The sequence below is a fragment of the Dermacentor variabilis genome, chromosome 2 (genome assembly GCF_050947875.1).
Source record: "Dermacentor variabilis isolate Ectoservices chromosome 2, ASM5094787v1, whole genome shotgun sequence".
NCBI lineage: Eukaryota > Metazoa > Arthropoda > Arachnida > Ixodida > Ixodidae > Dermacentor > Dermacentor variabilis.
Window position 1 is genome coordinate 30,082,301 of NC_134569.1, and position 20,018 is coordinate 30,102,318.

A 20,018-nucleotide genomic window follows, 5' to 3' on the forward strand; every position below is an offset into this window, starting at 1 on the left:
GTCCACAGTTTCGGGCTTAGCAGTTTTAAAGGTACAACTCTCTTTAAAGACCGCGAGGCAGCCTACTTGCTCTACTTTTAATAAATAACAAACTGCAAAATATGACTGGCTTCCATGTTTCAATGTAACAGTACAGTTGTGAATACTTTGAGAGAAGGGAAAACTGACAGAAATTGTGCCCTTGATAACATGTTAGTTTTCAAAGATTGCTGTGCAATGCAAGCTGCTGCAGTGATTTCCTTCACTTCAGGCTCTGCATGTGAAACAGCCTTTTAGTTAAAATATATGGGTCACACGGTGGTGACATAATCAAGTCGTAGTAATGATGTTCTGCCATGTTTTATCGTACGTAGCTCATCTGGGCCTATATTTTGTGAGGTTGTTAACTTAGGTATTCTTGTGCACACTTTCGCAGCTGCCCAGTTGGCCCAGATGAACATGACAGGCCCAGTGGGCGGTGGCATGCCCATGGGCGGTGGTGTGAACCCTGTAGCAGCTGCGGCTGGCATGGGCCTGGGTGGCCTTGGCGGTATGGGCCTGGGCGCTGCTGGTGGCCTCGGAGCTGCAGGAACTGGAGGCCTTGGTGCAGCAGGTGCTGGCCTGGGTGGCATGGGATCTGCTGGAGGCTTGGGTGGGCTCTCCGACCGCTCAATGCTGGGCTCTGGCAACCTCATGGGCGGCGGCATGGCTTCACCCACAGGGCTGATGGGTGGCCTGTCGGGAGGCTTGGGTGGTGGATCCTCGGCCTTGGGTGCTGGCAACGGTGGAGGTCTTGACTACGATCGGCACCTTGGCGGTGGCGACGGCTACCGTAGTCCTCGCTCTTCAGATGCCATCATGGTGCAGAATGTAAGTATTGCACAGGGATTCTATGCTATGCTATGCTAGTTGGTTTACGCTGAACATATCAAACATTGCAAGTGGCAGAACAAATGATATGAACAGGATATATGCACCAGCTATCAACTAATTTTTATCCATAGTTCCATCAACCCCTCTACGGTGTGCCTCATAATCAGATTGTGGTTCTGGCATGTAAAACCCCATATTTTTGTGCTTAGTAGTACTGGCTGGTGCATGCAGTGTAATGACGGCTCATTTTGACCCTCTTCATTCTAGACCATACAGTCGACTCCCGATAATTCGAAGCCGCTTAATTGGAATTTCCGGTTAAATAGAAGTGAAGTGCTGGTCCCGTCAGTTTTGCATGTAATCCTATAGAAGAAATCGCTCGATAATTCGAAGTCCTCATCCAGTAATATTGTTTAATTGGAAGTTAATTTTCAGCCGGGATCCTCGAGGTGACCGTCATTCTTTGGTAGAATGTGCAATTTTTCAAGTATTGCAACAGTTCCGTGCTCCGCGTTGGTGTCATCACCACTGCAGCCGCCCGCAACGCCATTTTTCTTGGAGCGGCGCGAATATTCATTGCTACGGCTGCCGTGGCCTCCACGATCAACTCCTGCGGGAGGCGAAGCGGCTCCCGCCAGAGCTGATCGCGGAGGCCACGCGGGTGCCATAGGTGCACGCAGCGCTGCATACTGGCAGTGGCGAGATTGTGCGAGATTAGTCTTGCAGCGTGTGCAGCGTATGTCGAGGCGTGTGTTGGTCGAGCGCCTTTGTGCAGGAAGCTCATAGGCTAGGTTGTTCCACAAGTGATTCAGAATTGACTGTACCTAGTTGCGCAGTTTATAGCCATGGCAAACCGTGGCTCTTATCGTACGCTTGACCTGGCACCGAAAGTCGAGGTTTTGAAGGAAGTTGAGAAGGGAGGTGCCGCCAAACAAGACATAGCGCGGAAGTACGGGATCAAGCCGAACACGCTCTCTAACTACATCAAGAACAAGCGCACAATAATGGATGCATTTGAGAACGACAAGTTCAAGACTTCTCGGAAGCGAATGCGCACCGGTGCTTACCCAGAGTTGGAGAAGGCTTTGCTGGTTTGGATTAGGGAGGCCAGGAGCAACTAACTTCCTCTCAGCGGAGACATCGTTGCGATGAAAGCCCGAATGCTTGCAGCAATGTTGGGGATCGAGGACTTCGTTTCGTCAGGTGGATGGCTGACGCGCTTTAAAGATCGCCATGACCTGGTTTTCAAGAGCGTGCGTGGTGAAAAGGCGTCCGTTAACCAGGAAACATGCGCCACGTGGAAGGACGGAAAGCTGCGTGAATATCTCGCCGAATACAGACCGGAAGACATCTTCAATGCAGATGAGACTGCATTCTTCTATCGGCGTCTACCAGAGAAGAACCTGACATTCAAGGACGACGACTGTGCTGGGGGCAAACGCAGCAAGGAGAGAGTGTCGGTGCTGATCGCGGCAAACATGACTGGCACGGAACGATGTCGGTTACTTGTGATCGGGAAAGCCACGAAGCCGAGATGTTTTAAAGGCGTGAAGACGCTGCCTGTGGACTATGAGGCGAACAAAAAAGCGTGGATGACGGCCGAAATCTTCAAGAGCTGGATAAGCAAATTGGACCGCAAGTTTGCTGCTTGGAACCGCAAGGTGTTGTTCTTTGTCGATCACTGCAGTGCTCACGTGAATGTGCCAGCCTTGAGTACAATACGCCTCGCATTTTTGCCTGCAAACACAACGGCTGTTTTTCAGCCAATGGACCAAGGCATCATCAAGAATGTTAAAGTCCGGTACAGGCGGCACCTCCTCGATCGCATGATTTTGTGTATGGATAGCTCCACAAAGTACGAGGTGAGCCTGCTTAGTGCCATCCACATGTTGGCGCGAGCATGGGATCGTGTGAAGCAAGAAACAATCGCAAACTGCTTCAGGGCTTGCGGTTTTGTGGCAGCTTCTTCGGAGGATGCCTCAGAAATTTCAGCGAAGGAAGCGTCAACAAGCGAGCTTGACGGCACTGATTTTGGTGATGCTCTCGGGGACGTCAATTTTGAAGATTACTTCGCCGTAGACAAGGCGGTCGAAACGTTCGGTGCGCTGACGGATTGCGAAATTGTAGAGATTATTCGGCCCCAGGAAGCGACCCAGGAGAGCGACGATGACGTTGAAGGCGAGCCGCAACCTAAGGCTGCCGATGTAGCTGCGGGCCTTGCTCTTGCGGAGTGCTTCTTTGCCGCTGAAGGTAACGCGGAAGAAGCGTTCCGCCACATCTACAGCCTGCAGAACTTGCTTTCAGCAGCGCGATTCGGCAAGAAGAAACAAAGCAAGATGACCGACTATTTTTCTTAGAGAAAATACTCAATTTCGCCACAAATAAAGTGCTGTTTTTTGTGTTTTGTGCTTAATTGGAAGTTCGTTTAATTCGAGGTTTTTTGCGGTCCCCGTGAACTTCGTATTAACGGGAGTCGACTGTAAAATGTGCTCTTCGAAACATGCACAACGGAGAAGAGTGGTTTAACTTCTGGTGGAAGTGACAGCTGGGAGCTTGTGTGTTATCTGAAGTCATGGATGTTTTATTATTCATACTTAAAATCTTCATCACTGACCCTTACCCTGCTTAGGCCACTGAGCCATCTGTACATTTAAAGTTCATTCTCAATCTCTCTCCAACAAAAGCTAAGTTTTATCCTTAAGAGGGAAAAAGGTGTTTAGAAACTATTTATTTTTTAAATAAATTTAATAAAAATCGTCAGTTTTTCATGCTGATTTCAAAAATGACTTTTTAAATTAAAGGGACCCTGAAACGATTTTGACAATTTTCTACAAACGTACTGAGTCGTTAGAGTAGGTCATTCTGATCATTAATTGACGCATCTAAGTGCTCTGCGTAAAGCGTGTAATTTATTATAAGGTTTCAAAAATGCACATCCCTGCCGATCGCAGCACACTGCTCGGCGGAATTTTAAGCCGCCCCACCCATATGACCGAAATCACCCATATGACGTCAGTGGGGCGAGCTATCGGATTGGCTGACCAGGGTGCGTGATCGATCATTTTTCCAACTTTATGGTAAACAAATGATGTTCGTAATAGTTGGAATGTTAATTTGCTTTTATAAAAACAAAGTAACCTAAAGAGAATGCACAAGAATTTTTCCGTACACTTAAGCACTTCTGGCACATAGCAAGTGTCGTCTGCTTGTGTTACAACGTGCTCTTTGTCTCTGACGAGAGCTCAACTGTCAGTGTCGGTTTGACTTTTCGCGAGCGCTATGATTCGACTTTGTTGCGTTGTGGGCTGCAAACGTAGCGACTGGCAATCTGTCAAGCTGTGACATCGTGTCCCTCTGCAAGCCAGCAGACGAGCGGACTGGCTGCAGTGCATCGGACTGCCACCATCCCATCGTTGCCAGGATTTGTGCGACTGCGGCCGTCGCTATACACTGGAAGATTACTAACGCAATAGCGTTTCGCAAGTCCGGTATTAGGGCAAACGCAAGCGCAAGGGAGCAGGGCTTGGCCGTGTCCGCTTGCGTGTCGTTTCAGGGGATGAATAGAAGCGCAAATGTGAATGGTCTGCACGGTGCAGCCACCTGGTGGCATAGAGCTCAATCACACACAGTAGCAGTAACAAAATGTATTCTTCTTTGCTGCTGGTGTAAATTTTTCACAGGAGTGTAATCATTAACATGTTGTATTTGTAAATGTTTAAAATGTTTTACACTTGGTTAGAGCAATATTAGCTCTTTCTTTAGCTGGTTAAGCACTGCGCCAACGGGTGACTGGACCGTGGAGACAGATCAGGCAGCTCACGTACGTCTATGCTAAAGTTCCTTCATCAGCTTTAGTTTATGCCTCCACCGTGAAATCTTCGGCTAGTGCGTGATTACCGGAATATCTGACACGTTCAGCGCTACGACAGAATGCTCGCAACGCAAGCTGCTTCGATAGCTTTCGCTTGGGGCCGACAGCCAAGCGGCTAGCGGAGAGGTCTCGCGCGGACGGGGGCGGGCTCCAAAACAACCGGAAGTGGATGATGTGACGTCTCATCGTGACGCGGAACCAGTGAAGGCGGAGCTTAGCCCCGATTGCTCGGCGAACGAGTTGACGAGGAAAAGCATGGCTAGGGAGGAGGGTAACATGTAATCGCTTGTAGCTCCATTAATACGTAACGCTTCACTTAAATTGTGGTGCAAATGTTCTACTTAAGCTGTACCCTACGCGTCTACAAAATTTGTCCGAACTGTTTCAGGGGACCTTTAAGGGGGGACACGGCTCCTTGCGGCGAAAAAATCGATTTTTTGAAAATGAAATTTTCAATATCTACAGCTAATATTCCTTTAATTCACCAAGTTTCGAATCTCACGGAAGAGTATTTCGTCGGCTCTTTCTATACGCATGATCACAGCCATCTTGGTCTCGTTGGAAAGAGGGGCCTTCCTTCTTTAATTTCCCGCCAAAAGTGACTCTGTCGGTACGCCAGTGACGTTGAAATCCGGGGAGAAAAAAGTCAGAATGTGCGATCCGATTCATTGATCAGCACACGTGACCAAAAACGCGTGCTGTGGTTGGCTGCGCGAGGTTCCCGTCGTCTGCTCCACTCGCAGGCGATGTGACGGCGTGTCTCGTCGTTCTCAGTTGTAGGTTTGTGACAAGTGCCCACCGAGGAAGTTCGCCACGAAGCACAAGTTCGGGAAAAAAAAGCAATCAGCTTATAACTTTCAGAAAGCATCGAGAATAGCTTACCGCCAACCGCAAATGATGGCGAAGTTGCGGACGATGTCGAAGTAGGCCTAGCCAGCTCACAAATTAGTGAAATCGTTACGGAAAGCGGCCACGTTCGGCGTAACACTGCAATGTTGCCGCGTGCAATTTGTAGCAGAGGTAGATGAATGCTCAAAAAAAGATTTGGAGAAAACTTGAAAAAACAAAATGAGCTTATTTTGATAACACCACAAAATATTTGAATATATACAAGGGCTATTGCATTAGTAGCCTCCAGGAATGTAGTCTGTCTGGCTAGTGTCACTACGGTGATGCCTTCCGAGTACCTGCTGCAAGTTTTTGGCAGACATAGCCAACTCGTTTGTCCTGGCAGCGATGTCAACGCGATCTAGTAGTTCAGATTTTCGGTCAGTAGCAAGAGTTGAAGCTTGTGCTTGAAGTTTACCTTGAGCTTCACCGTCCATACACCACAAAAATTCTGGCTGCAGAATAGTAGCGCCGTGGCAAAGCGTCAATAAAACGCGACCGTTATCTGGAGCGCTTTGGGAGACTAGGCCTAACACACCATCGGAATCTCCGGCATCGCTCGACAGCGGGAGCAGGCGGGCTGAATATAGTCCGACGTAGCGTGAGAGCATGCATCACGTTGGCGAAAACAGCAGCATCTATAGTTAGACAGATGGTTCAACACACTGGTGCAGCCAGTATAACTGGATGCGGCCAACAGACTGTGACGCACCCAGTGTCGAGCAACGCTCGCCCGTGCACCGATAACGTCGGGACTGTAAACGCGCCTTTATCGATGTCACGGGGAGGTGGCACGGCAGAGCATCATTTCTCGGCGTTGTACGGTGACTTCCTCTTCCTTTCTTTTTCTAAATTTGTACTTCGTAGTGAACTTCAGAGTTGAGGTCGGCATCGCTGTCAGTGTGGGAAACCTTGTTGGCACGCACGGTGTGTGTAGCGGCCAGGGAGTGATGCAAGCGACGTCAGTCCAGCCAATGACGTGACTAGCTGAGGATCACATGCCTTTGTCGACCAATTGTACCACGCATTGGGTTTCCTTGTTGAGGTAAAATTTCTTCACTCCCAATGTGCGGACAGAGCCGGTGGTGGTGGGTAAATGAAGACGAGAGAATGCTCTTTCAAACGATAAAGACCGAACGACTGCGAGGACCGTCACACGTTGTGGAAAAAGCTTTTTACGGAAACTGTGGCTCAAATTTAGCCCACGCTGGTGCCAAGAATTTATATTAGGGCTAAAACATTGCCAAATTTTGCACATTCTAAACCAAAGTGGTAGAATAATAGTTCAAAATTCTAAAAATACCGTTTTCAAGATATAGATTTTTAGGTCTCTGAAACTGGGTCCCCCCTTAGAGTTAGACCCAGGTCTTTGGGACTGAAAATCTGCCCAAAATTCTAATATTTAATTTGTGCGTTCCTGATGTGATTCCGCACCAATCTCCGAAATTTGGTTACAAAAAACATCATATTTCTTCCGTTATTGTGACCTAAAGATGAGAGTCCCCAAGCGTTTCTCTTTAAGTTTGGGACAAATCGTGCCCAATTTTTGTCGCGCATAACTCTATAGCTACACACTCTGCCAGCGCCATTTTGGTATTATTCGCAAGCTCACATTTGTTTTTTTTCATCGGTCGGCGACATTGCCGGCTCTGTGGGCACGAAAAAACAACAGCAAAAGAAATGCACCATGCATGCTATTATTGGCCACTTTGAACGCGTGATCAAGATGGTGAGTAGTGATTGGCTCCAAGGACCACACGCACTCAAACGACAATGGCTGCCATTGTGTTTGTCTCGTGAGGGCAGCACTATATATGCAGGAGATCTGCCAAAGTTTCATTCCATGAATCCTTACGGGCAGAAATGTGCAAGATGCAAGAAACTTCCGAAAGTGATTCTCACATCGCTACGGCACATCGCTACTGACTATGAAACAGGTGGTGCTTGGATGGAGGAGTTTCTGAGTGCAGATAGTGCTGCCTTGTTATACGAAGAGATGACCGATCAAGCGATTGTTGTCGCGACAGACGGTAGCAGTGTGCAACAGGGGCAACGAGATTGACAATGAGCCTGATGTTCCTGCGGAGTGCACTGTCGTCGGCAGAGTCGCTCGTTATTTCACGCATGCTAATTATTGCCGCTAATGTTCGTGCCGCAGCTGGACATTGCAGTTATGAACCTGAAACTCCCTCTAAAGCAAGTCTGGACTTCTGACTATTTCATTGCACCTAACACTTCATGTGCTGTTTATAGGTATAAATAAGTTTTATTTTTCAGTCTACTTTATACAATGTCTGTTTTTTAGCAGAAGTGGCAAATTTGGTTTCGGAGCTTTAAAGGCATGTAGGGCAGTCCAGATATAGCGATAATCGGTTAATAACGATGTGATTTTTCGTTCTTCTTGATATTGTTATAAGTGCACTGCGTTGTAGTCCTTTTAAACTGAACACACTCGCAGTGCGTGCTATGTTGTCAACTGGCAACGGCCAAATGGCCATGAATTAAAGTATTTGATTCCTGCCAATGTCTTTTGGTGCAGTTTTTCTCAAACGTTCTTTCAATATATTGGTTCTGAAATGTATTTTGTTGTTTTCTCAAAACCACAATTTTGATGACAATGGCATACCTGGAGGAGATTTATCTCTGCTTCTACTTGTGCTATCACTGTAACTTTTTCTTTTTTCCAGAAAGGCAAAGCTGTGTTCAGTGTGAATTAACAAAATAACGTTGTTACATTTATTAGACAATTCTTTTTAATGTTTCCATTTTTAGCAGTTAGATGAATTTCTCACACTGTAGTTCGCAATGTTGATATAGAATTGGGTTAGAACACCATTCTTGCTAATTTGCACTCTTTGCTGGTTCCGCCTAATTTTCGTATGTCAATTTTTATTATGCCTTGTATAGTTTGGTAAATAGCTCATCTCCAAGCAAATTGTACAATAAAGTTGAATTCCTTTATTTCTGTAAATTTATTTATTCTGCGAGAAAACTGGATGTATATTTGAACCTAGCACATTGAAATATCTAAACTCGGCAAGTTTCATCAAAATCGGAGAGTTAAAGAGTTTTCAAGCGCAGGTTTTGGCAGCACTGTGTACCTCTGCAAGGAGTTTCTGATTGCTGCTTTTTTCTTTGCAGCTTCCCATGGGCTACAGCTGGCAGAACCTGCGTGATCGTTTCCGGGATGTTGGTGAGTTACTCCCACCTTCGCTGTATAAAACCAGAGACAGTTCTTTGAAGCAAAGCCTGCTTGCATTTTCCATGATGTTCCCATTCGCTAATGCAATGTGTTGATGAATACTGTCGAACGTCACCCGCCGTGGTTGCTCAGTGGCTATGGTGTTGGGCTGCTGAGCACGAGATCGCGGGATCGAATCCCGGCCACGGCGGCCGCATTTCGATGGGGGCGAAATGCGAAAACGCCCATGTCCTTAGATTTAGGCGCACGTTAAAGAAACCCAGGTGGTCGAAATTTCCGGAGTCCTCCACTACGGCGTGCCTCATAATCAGAAAGTGGTTTTGGCACGTAAAACCCCATAATTTAATTAACTGTCAAACGTCATACTATATGCAGCAGTACATGCAGTGAAAAACAAACTTCCAGTTCCAGGAACTGGGTGAAATATCCAGATCATGCAGGTGTAGAATTAAAGAAGGGGAAATAATGTTTGTCACCCTTACGTGCGTCTGCTAAGTTAAAAATTTTGTTCCTTTGCTCATTACCGTATATACTCTTAACCTAGGCCGGTCCGGATTCTAAGTCGACCCCCAAATGTCTGAAGCCAGAACAAATAAAACTTAACCTCTAATGTAAGCTGAATAACAAAGTGAGGACAGCGTTCACAAAATGAAAACAGTACCGTATTTACTTGCATAATGATGGCACTTTTTTGTCAAAAAGAATTCACGCAAATTCAGGGGTGCGATCATTGCGCCGTTTAAATTTCCTGCAAAAACAAATTAGTTTTTTTTCATCCCACGTTTGCTGTGGGATGACAACAGGATGACAACAATGCAGGCAAATTTGCACTTTTTTTCTTGAAATACCAGGCAATTACCCGTGTCCATTGTTATACTAAACGAAGTAGATGCCAAAATACGACAGTTCTGCAAAAATTTAAGTGAGAACAGTGGAGCGGTGAGCGCAAAACCTTTTTTTGAACACGTGCAGCAAAATATTCAGGACCCTACATATGGGAATTTTGCTGTCACTTCTCTTGCTTCCCATCAGGATTGTTGCGCTGCTAACCAAAAATTAAATATGTATCAGCATAGCCCACCGAAATTAAGTTCCTTTCTGAGCAATGAGCATAAAAACGCATACTTCATAATTCTTTTCTCTAAAGCGCTTTTCTTGTCTTGCATATGTCCAGTTCTCGAGGCTCGCCATGATTTGAGGATCGTGCCATTCTTTGAGTGGTTCACAAAATGCACTTGAATTATTCATTTGTCATTGTAATGGGGTACGACTGTCATTTTATGCTCAAGCATGATAAGGCACAAGCACACTCATTCAAGTTTAGGAAACAGCAACACACTTTTCCCATGACACTGAAGGGGCGGTGTCTGAATTGACATGTATAGTGTCTTTAACCGGTAGTGCCATTGCATTAAAGAGTCCCTAAACCACTCTGGGCTCGAAAATTGGTTATATAGAGGCAGCCGTGTACACATCTACAATGAACACACAGCCACAAGACTTTTTGGAAGAATGCCATAATAGCAAATCTGCAGACATTTGACAAATGTCTGGTGTGGCCATCAGTTTCTTTTACTACCTTCCCCACAAACGTTTCATAAAAGGATGAATACACAAAGTGGGTCAGCCCATGCTCCTTCCTGTGAAACAAAGGTGGCGCTCCACCTGTGTTTGGCTTTCACACTTTCACACTGGTGAAGTCGCATACAGGACTCCGTCATATCATAAGAAGCCAACAAACACCGATACCAAGGACAACATAAGGGAAATTACTTGTGCTTAAGCAGAATTACCCCTATGTTGTCCTTGGTATCAGTGTTTGTTGGCTTCTTGTGATATGACTAATAAAATCGAGCCCCTCGATCAACCCCCCTTTCTTCTCGTACAGGACTCCGTGGCACATAAGAGAGGCCATGTTCACGAAAGATCATTGTCACAACATACTTTAAACAATGTAAATAAAAACTGTGGAAGTGGTTTAGGGGCCCTTCAAGTGATGAAAGCAGTGGTTTTTCTTACCTCCACAATATACTTAGTGCTTACAGACCACCATCAAGACACTATAGGGAATAACGTGTCTAATCATTTTGTGAGCTACTGTTCAGATGTTTTCTGTCGTTACTTGCCTAAAGTTGGGCCCATATGTGGAACTACTTTATTTTGTGCACAATGAAAGAAGTGTGACTAGGTGCCATTGGTTGGATATTTGAAAATGGCCCACAACAATATGCTGAAGAACTCATGGCATAGTGGGTGCTATTTATCCTTGAGGGTAGCTGTGCCTGACTGAAAAAACATAGGCGAAATGCGTTTTAGTGCTTGTCTGGAAATCTCGTGATGGTTCAGTGGGAGAAGGGTCCCTTCCATATGAAACTGGTACCTTTCTAAAGTACCTTTCTATAAAACCTCCTTGCCTGGTTGAAGGTCACAGTATCTTGTATAAATAAAATGCCCGAAGCTTAAAATTCACAGTGTAAACCAAACTCATTGTGAGGATGCTCAAGAAGTGAGGCAGTAGAACGATTGTGGTTGTCATCAAAGTTAGATCATGTGGTTAAATATCTTCCAGAGTGCAGATACATAGTCAAAATACCCATTTTAGGGATATGGTTGTTACAGCCAAAATACTCATTAACAAAATTTTCTCCAGTTATTGTGTTGCCATGTGCCTGGCTGGTAAATGTTCCAGCTGTGCATTTGCCTTTTCCAAAGCTTGTGTCCTTCAAAAGGTTTCTGAATAGCCATGTGTGATACTGAAACAACCTGTGTGGAACACTTAAAGCCGTCTTGCAAGTTCTTTGCTATACATTTCTGGCTGCAGGACGCAATCCTGGTTGAGTGCTGGTGACCTCGTCTCTTTTCTGGTGTTGTGTGTACACCTTGGAAGGGGTACAGGCACGAAAATTTGGATTGTATTTAACTTTCTTGCCACATTGCGATGCAGAGCTCACAAATCTGCGAGACTCATGAAATTTGCTCCTCTGTCTGGATTAGCTATTTCATAATTGCTCTGTCGTGGTGAGTGATTGAAAACTTCCCTACCACTGTGGCAGCTATGTTGTTCTGCTGCTGGGCATGAAGCTGAGTTCAATTCCTCAGCCGCAGAGGTTGTGGTTCGATAGGGGCGAAATTCGAGTCTAGATGTCCACATACGTTTAAACAGTTGAAGAAACAGAAAACTCGGCGTGGAGCTGCCCACTACAGTGCATCTCATAACATGCTGTGCAGTTCCGAGACCTTAAACGAAATAGCAAAAAAAGAAAGAAAAGGAATAAAAGTAAATATCCTAAGCAGTATTTATGAATTTGATTTGCGATCCACAATGTCAAGATTCCTGGAATTTCCAAGCAAGAAAAGCAAGTTTTTGATGCCAGTACCCCTTAAAGGTTGGCGGGGAAGTTGACAGCCTGAAGCTGTGCTTCGCATACCCACAAGGCGGACCTGCATGACAGCAGCCTTAGAAACTGCGTTCTGAGGCCACGCCTTGGTCTTTTTTTCTTCAAGCTCCTCGCAGCAAGCAGCCCAGTTCGAGGTCCTCCTTTGGTTTTTGATGCAGGGAGCGTGCGGTACACCGACATGAAGGGACGTGGTACCGCAATTGTGCGCTTCAACTCCGAGCGGGATGCCCAGCGAGCTGTTGGTATCCTTTGACGGCTGACCTTGTGCATGAGTACACACTTACCTTGCGTACGGCAAGTGGCGTTGCCATTTTACTCTTAATTTCTGCTACATCTGCAAGATGATGGCACTTTAAAAGGACAATAAATCACTTAGGCTTGTAATTTCTGAAAAAAGATCGATTACTAGTTGGGGAAAGTGAAGCCCAAACTTTCTTTCATTGAATTTCCTATAGAAACTTTGGCACCGGTATGCCAGTGCGTTGTCTCGTATTTGGGTTGTTTTAATATGGAACTTTACAGTTTGAATGGTTTGTTCCTTTAGATTGTAATGCATTCATTAGTTACCAATAAATGAGACATGAGCAGGCACTATCAAAATCCACATCATAGTAGGTGGGTGTGGGGACTTTAGCTTCAGTGCTTCTGCCCACTTGCTCTTTTGCTATTGAAGCTGAAATATACTAACTCAGCTTTAAGTTCTTCTTTAGGGTCCCTTTGAGCAGCATATAAACATGTTGGCTAGAAAGCCATGAGTACCTCATTGCAGCTGTGTTCTGCCTGCAAGTTGCGGTGTGTAAAACTGCTTGCTTGCTATATTGACTTCGCTGTGCTTGCTTTTTTTTTTTTTTTCTTCTAGTAGATTTAAATGCTACTTTAGTGGAATGTATGCAAGAAATAGCAACACTCATTGAAGTAGTTCATAGTGAACCTGAATGGTGTTTATTCAGTTACTTATTCAGTTAGAATTGTGCTTTTGTAATGCTCTTGCACGGAAGAAGGGAGCTAGAACTTGCTGTGAAATGAAACATTTTTGGCACTGATACCCCTGTCAAGCGGTCAAATTAAGTGCACTTACTGGGAGTGCACTTCGGGACCTTGAGTGAAACTTTAGGCTATGCGGTGCTAAACGGGAAAACAGAGTGCACTCGCACTAAAGAAATGGCGACAGACTAAAAGTATGTTCTTTTGAAGATATAGAATAAAATAAAAAAACTTCTAAAAATTGATTGCTTTAGTTGTATTATACCGTATTTACACGATTGTAAGTCGACTCGAATGTAGGTTGACCCTCCCCCCCCCCCAAAAAAAAATAACATGCCTCAAAAAAAAAAAAGTGCGAGCGCATTTCACACAACAAAAATTTGTTGCCACGGTTGATGACTACTCATCGTCACTGGAGTAGTCCTCACTGGTGCTGTTGCCGTCATAGCTGCTGTGGTCCCACAGCACATCGTCGTCAAGTGGCGTCCACATTTCCACATTTGGCGAACGAGTGCACCACAACATTGCGCGGTACCGCCGCCCACGCAGAGAGGACCCGCCCGCACACAGTAGCTAAGGAGGCCCTCCTCACACGCCCGCTTGGGGTAAGGTCAGGGTTTCCTCTGGAAATCCAGGCGTATTCGCGGTGCAGCAGGTTCTTAAAAGGCTTGTTGACCCCCACGTCGAGAGGCTGAAGCTGCCCCGTCAAGCCACTGGGGATTACAAGCATGTCGGTGCGCTCCTTATGAAGCACCGCTTTCACCTTGTTGGTGAGGGGACCCCGGAAAGAGTCCAACACTAACAGATTGGGGATGTCTCTCTTGAGGGATGCCCCTGGCCTCAGGAGCCACACCAGATGGTACCATTCCACTACCATATCATCCGTCATAAATCCCTTTGCATTCGCCCATACCACAAGGCCTTTGGGAAGCACTTTAGGCATTGTCTTCCTCTTAAACACGATGTACGGGCAAAGCTTGGTGCCATCCGCCAAGCATGACAACATGACCGTGAAATGCAGCTTTTCGTTGCCCGTTGTCAGTAGGTTTACATAGCGTGCTCCCTTAACACTCACGGTTGTGTTACTGGTCCTATCAAAGTATACGGGAGTCTGGTAGGCATTGTCGATCTGGCCGAGCAAATACTGTCGGGACTCTCGAAGTTTTAGGAAGTGCCTGTGGAAGGCGAGGACCTTATCCTCGTATGCGGCCAGCAACTTCTGGCACACGCTGGTGCATCTACGAAGGGAGAAGCCAGCCCTCTTCATAAATTTAGAGGCCCAAGCCCTGCTGGCTTTGAATTCTGTCTTCAGTATTCCTGCTTCCGAAGCGAAGACACGGGCTTGTTGAGTGATCATTTCGCATGTGACCAGCAGTGATCGATCGCGTAGATCCGTCATGTACGCCGCAAGCTTCGTTTCCAGCTCCGGAAAGCGTCCTGACTTAGGCCCGCGAAAACCACGGCGCTTGGAGTCGCATGAAAAAAATTCCCTCGTGCTGAAGCTGTCACTGCCGCACCACACGTTCACTCACTTCAAACTTGCGTCCTGCAGCGCAGTTGTTAGTCTCCTCGGAATGGAGGATAGCAGCCTGTTTGAATGCAGCTGTGAATGAGCGCCGACAGTTCTTTGGGGCACTCATGACAGGCACGACGATTCGACACAACAGAAGCACTGACAATCATGTGGCCGTCGAAAAAATTGTATCTCGAAGAGAAGCTCTTCCGCCAACTACCAACACACCCCAAACGGCGACGTTTCCATCAATGATCGATGCTCCCACAAGAGCCTTGCACTCGCGGTGCGTGCAGTAAATGTTTCTTTAAAGAAGAAAAAAAAGCTTCTGTACAAGCTCGGGAAATAACAATACGCTGTGGGTTGAGCGTGAAACTTTATTCGCAACAACACATTCGCTGCGAGATGACGACCATCCATCAACTGGAAGCTGCCACTGCCGCACTGCGGGATACCAAAACAAGCTACAGTCGCCGACTGATTTTCCGGACTCCAAAAATTCGGACATGCCCGATTATTCGGTCAGCTTCGCGGCACCGCCATTCTTCCCATAGACCGTAATGTATAACAACTACCGAAAATACGGACACCTTGCAACCTCTCGTCTGATTTTTCGGACATTCCTTGAGCCAACTTGATCGAGGGCACCATGCACCGACTCTGACCATTGCATGGTTCGATTTGCTGAACGCCATTTTTGTTTTGAACGGAGCCTCCCTGCTGCCCCACGAAGTGGCGCTACTGCAAATCCCCGCTCATCATCATCGTTTCTGCCTGGTTCGATAGAGTGGCTCTACAGCAGTTCCGGTTTCAGCTTAGTAAGCCATGTCAAGACAATCCAGCAGCTGATTTGTTTCTTCGAGCACGACGCTGCGAGTAGGCCGCGTTTTTCGTTTGTGCGACTGGTGTCGGCACGGTGGTGTTTGCTTTGTGCGCTGTGTCGAGGTTTCGGTGATCCAACGCGGCATACGTAAACATCGCGTCAAGGGTCTAATGGCGCCGACAGTGCCCGCGCAGACTGTGCTGGGGAATGCTGGCAAGCGGGTGCTGGGAGGCCGAAGATTTGTCGCCTTTCTATGTGCTTCCTACTGACGCGGAAAATGTTCTGCCGAGAACTGCGCAGTGGTTGCATTGCGATTCCGGACACGGTCTCATTTGACAGTTTCATAGGTGCTGACACTGCTGTATTGACATGCGCAGAACTCGACGACGGCGGGATCATTCGTCAGGTTTTTGCTGCACCGCCGGACGATGAATCTGAGTCGGAAGGTGACGCACCATGCTACGCTGCCGTCGCATGCGGAGCGTGTACAAGCAGTGACTGTGCTTTCAGCCGCATGTAGTGACCGTACGACCCTCTCAGAGATTTAGGCTTATCTGATTGCACATAAACGGAACAGCGTGCAACGGCGCATTCACGATTTCTTCAAGCCTACTGCCGAGCCCGAATAAGTGCGTGGAAATAAAGGATTTTATTTTTTTTTCTTAATCTGCTTTTTCAGACACCTGTTTATTAGGACATTTCCGCAGTCCCCATGAGGTCCGAATAAACGGTTGGCGACTGTACATGCGACTGATGAAAGCGGCCGCACGCGATTTCCTTTACCTCGTGAGTACGTTACTCACATTCAATCAGTGTTTTGTTGGTCTAATAATAAAATGAGTATTAGTGAATTCCTTGATTCACTTCACGGTGCTAATGTAGCTACGATCGTATCACATTGTTCAATACATTTCCGAACTCTATGGCGGAAGGTTTGTCGCTCTAGGTACGGTGGCCAATGGGCACAGATTGGGAGCGCCAACTTTCAAAGTGGGCATTGCCTGTATTGACATCAAAATGCATGCAATACGGTAAATTATTGCGCTATGCTTGTACCGTAACCATGGAAACGTAGGTACAAAGTTGGAACCACGCCGTAGCGTCCCTGATTTCTCGATTTTCTTGCCATTACTAGCGGTTCATGGTTCGGTTTCGATTCTAAGTCGACCCCCCAACTTTGGATTCTCAAATTTGAAAAAAATAGGTCAGCCTACTATCGTGTAAATACGGTAAATAAAAAGAAGCAATTGTAATCTACATTTACTCAAGGAAAAAAGACGGAAGTATTTTTATCGTAAGCCTTGCAAGTCAAGGCCGGCCAAGACGAACGCCTAGCCAATCCAGAACAAGCTTGATGGCGTGCGACGAGGCGGCACTTAATACTGCTGGAACAGTATCGGCGAGTTATGCTCTGATTATTTTGTTAAAAGCTGTTGAACAGCTAGAATTCTGTGTCCTTTTTCTGTTTATTACATTTTGTACCGTTGAAACCGCTGGCGGCAAGGATACGTACTCGACCAGCAAAGTGCGTTCCATGAATGAACGCACTCCGACCGGAGCGCACTCTTCTGCGAGTACACTCAGCTTGCGACGTTTAGATTTGGTAGAGTGTACTTAAAACCGAGTGCACTCTCCGTAAGTGCACTTGTCCGCTTGACAGGGGTATGAGTGTTTTTGTTTGCGGAGTTGAAGGTAATTCGTAACTACACATTGGAAAATTCTTTTCTTCTTTCATCACCCCCTCCAACGCCTTATTTTTGTGTGTGTGTGGGGGGGGGGGATCCGTACACTTGTGGAAAGTAGCTAAATTTATAACTAAGTGCAGATTGGAAACAGCAGTGTTGTCAATATCTTGTAATGTAGTCCGTGTTTTCTATTCCAGAACTAGCTTGTTGTAAAGTAATAGTTTAGCATTGAGGTGGGGGCCCTTGTATAAGAATGCTGCACCTTTAAGCTTCAGTGTCATAGTGTGATTGTCATTGCGATCTTATTAATCCTTGACCCCCTTTCCCTCCAGACATGATGCACGGTATCCGCATCGAGAATCGCCAGATTGATGTGCGCCTCTACTGAGCATCGTGGGTCGTCGTGTCCTCTGTCATCGTCAATTGTTCTGGTCTCCCCTCTTTTCTTCTTTCCATGGGCTCCTGTCTTTTTCTTCCATGTTCTCTCACTGTCAGCCTTTGATGTCTTCATCCTGTGTACTACCGTCAGACAAGAAAAAAAAAAATCCTCCCACTAATGTATAGTTCCACCTCCTCCATTCCACAGCTGTCCATCGAAGCATGATGGCTGGCTCCAATTACTGTGAAGCGGCTGGCCACACGTGCGCTGTGTGGAGGGGAAATGGTCCTGTCCTTCCTTTTCTTTTAAGCCTGCTTCTCTTGCTTGTACAGTCCAAGCACATCATCACTTTCAGTCCAGGACCTGCAAGGACAAGGATGGTCATTGGTTTTAAATTTGGTCATGTTTTTTCTTAGTATCCTCACTTCACAAAATAGCAGATTTTGCCTGCGTGTGCTTGTTTACTGTTTTCTCTTTGCCAGTGGTCCCAAACTTTGTTTTCGTTATGAGTGGTGTTGCTGAAGAAAGCTAAGAATTGGCAAGTGGTGCGTTAGGGGGCTCATAAACTTGACAAGCCTTTGTGACGTTGCAGCACCACGTCCTGCTTTCGAATCATCCTTGATGTAGTCTTTTCTATTCTTTTATTTTTCTTTATATCTTATCCATTGTGCAGATGAAGTGTGCGGGGCATTGTTTCTTTTTTTTTTAATTGCTACTCAGTTTTGAAGTATTTTGAATATAAATTGCCATAAGTCACAAGCGTCAACAAGTTTTTATCCTTTCTCGTCGTTCTTTTTCTTCCTTTTGTTTAGCATCAGAGCAGTGGCGTTGATGGATGCATCCTCATATGTACATTTGCACATGCACCAGTCTGCAACTTTGGTCGGAAAAGCCTTCAGTTCATGCTACAGTTTAGTAGTCGCATATTGCAAGTCGCCTCGCCATTTCTCTTGATTGTGTGGGCTGCGGCGTGGGCTCTACAAGCTATAACGAGGCAGGTGGTCACACTTGCCGCGAAACCACCCTTGTTGCTTCTAGAATAAAGCTTCCTTTGTCTCCGTGTGCTACTACTCTTGTTTGAGATGTGTCCTTGCTTCTTAATGCGGCGCCCGTGTCCACTGTTCACAACACGTCGGACTAACCCTGCTGGTCATTTCGTGCATTCTCGGAAGTCTGGCAGTGGTTGAACCGGCATGCCGGCCAAACTGGTCGCTCCTGCCTGCAACTTCTCGTGTCTCAGTGGCATGCTGGTGGTGTACATATACTAGAATTGGCCATTGCTCAAAGATAGGTGTTCAAGAGTGCTCGGCTCTGTTTCAGCTTAGGTTTATGAAATTGGCCTTTGCTCATTCTTTCCTATCTGCATTTCACAATGCAAGTAATGATATCTGGAGGTCTGTCTCATTGAAGTAGGTAACTATTGCAAGGCTACACCTCTGAAAAAATTTTATTCCTTTGAACTTTGTTATCATATGGTCTTTAGCAGTGAACCAATAGGACATTCCTTTCCTTCGCATAACGTTTTGCTGCAGCTTGTTCTAAGTATTCAGGCAGATGTGGAATGGCATGCAACTTTTGTGTAAAAAGTGCTGCCTAGCCAAATTATGAACACCAAGCTAGTGCACCTCGCAATTATTGTTGGTACGTTGGCGCAAGGGAAAACTATATTCACTTTTCATGCAAGACTTCATTTGGAACTTTAAAAAATATATCCTTGAATGACTGGTCTGCGTCGCGTTACTGCCCGAATGCTTTCAGCTGCGATTTTTCTTTAGTGTGCGTGTGTGTGTGTGTGGCCAGCATGGAGTTCCCTTGAAAGCAGTAAGTGAAAATGCACATAAAGTTCCCTCCTATTAGCTTCATGCACACTGGCTTCTCGTGCTCTTTGTTGGCACTTCTGGAAGTTTGTGGCATGTTTCCTGCTCTACTCCCAACAAAATAGGTTCTTTCCGCTGCTTTCATGTTGCAATTCCAGCTATAATTGCATACTGTTGGTGCACCTTTCAATACAAAGGCCGAGTGGACATGTTGTGTTTCTGATATGGCAAACTTTTCTTTCACCCCTATGTTGCCGTGTAACTGTCCCATATATTGGAAGGTTCAGATAAGTCATTTGGCATAGGTACTCGCTGTCACTAGCAAAGGTTTGCCGACAGCCACGCAAATTAAGCATATTGGGGACGTGGTGTGGTCGCACTGCTGAAAGTTAAATGCAAATGAAACCATGCATAAAGAACTGCTTTCTTTTTTGCGGTTGCTGTAATAAAAAAATTTGGTAGTGACAGCATGTGCATTTTCACAGATCTGCTTAGGTCTGCTGTTCTGAAAAATGGCAATATTCACACTGTTGCGTAGCAAGCATGCTTGGGTGTTCTTTTCTGCTGTGTCGACGGCTTGCATCTGTGGAAGTTAAAGCTGAGCAA

General features: G+C 46.0%; 1 protein-coding gene across 3 annotated transcripts in view; it reads left to right on the forward strand.

Moving 5' to 3' along the window:
- Positions 1 to 18,657, forward strand: part of rump (heterogeneous nuclear ribonucleoprotein rumpelstiltskin) — a 45,446-nt gene extending 26,789 nt beyond the window's left edge. For 2 of the 3 annotated variants that reach the window (XM_075680079.1, XM_075680078.1), the window contains exons 9-12: positions 416 to 849; positions 8,753 to 8,804; positions 12,370 to 12,453; positions 17,549 to 18,657. In XM_075680079.1, the coding sequence (XP_075536194.1) occupies positions 416 to 849; positions 8,753 to 8,804; positions 12,370 to 12,453; positions 17,549 to 17,604 (626 nt within the window). In that variant the 3' untranslated portion in view covers positions 17,605 to 18,657. Of the gene's footprint in view, positions 1 to 415; positions 850 to 8,752; positions 8,805 to 12,317; positions 12,454 to 17,548 lie in introns of all 3 variants that reach the window. The other variant, XR_012825908.1, reaches the window with a different exon arrangement.
- The last annotated feature ends 1,361 nt before the right edge of the window (positions 18,658 to 20,018 follow it).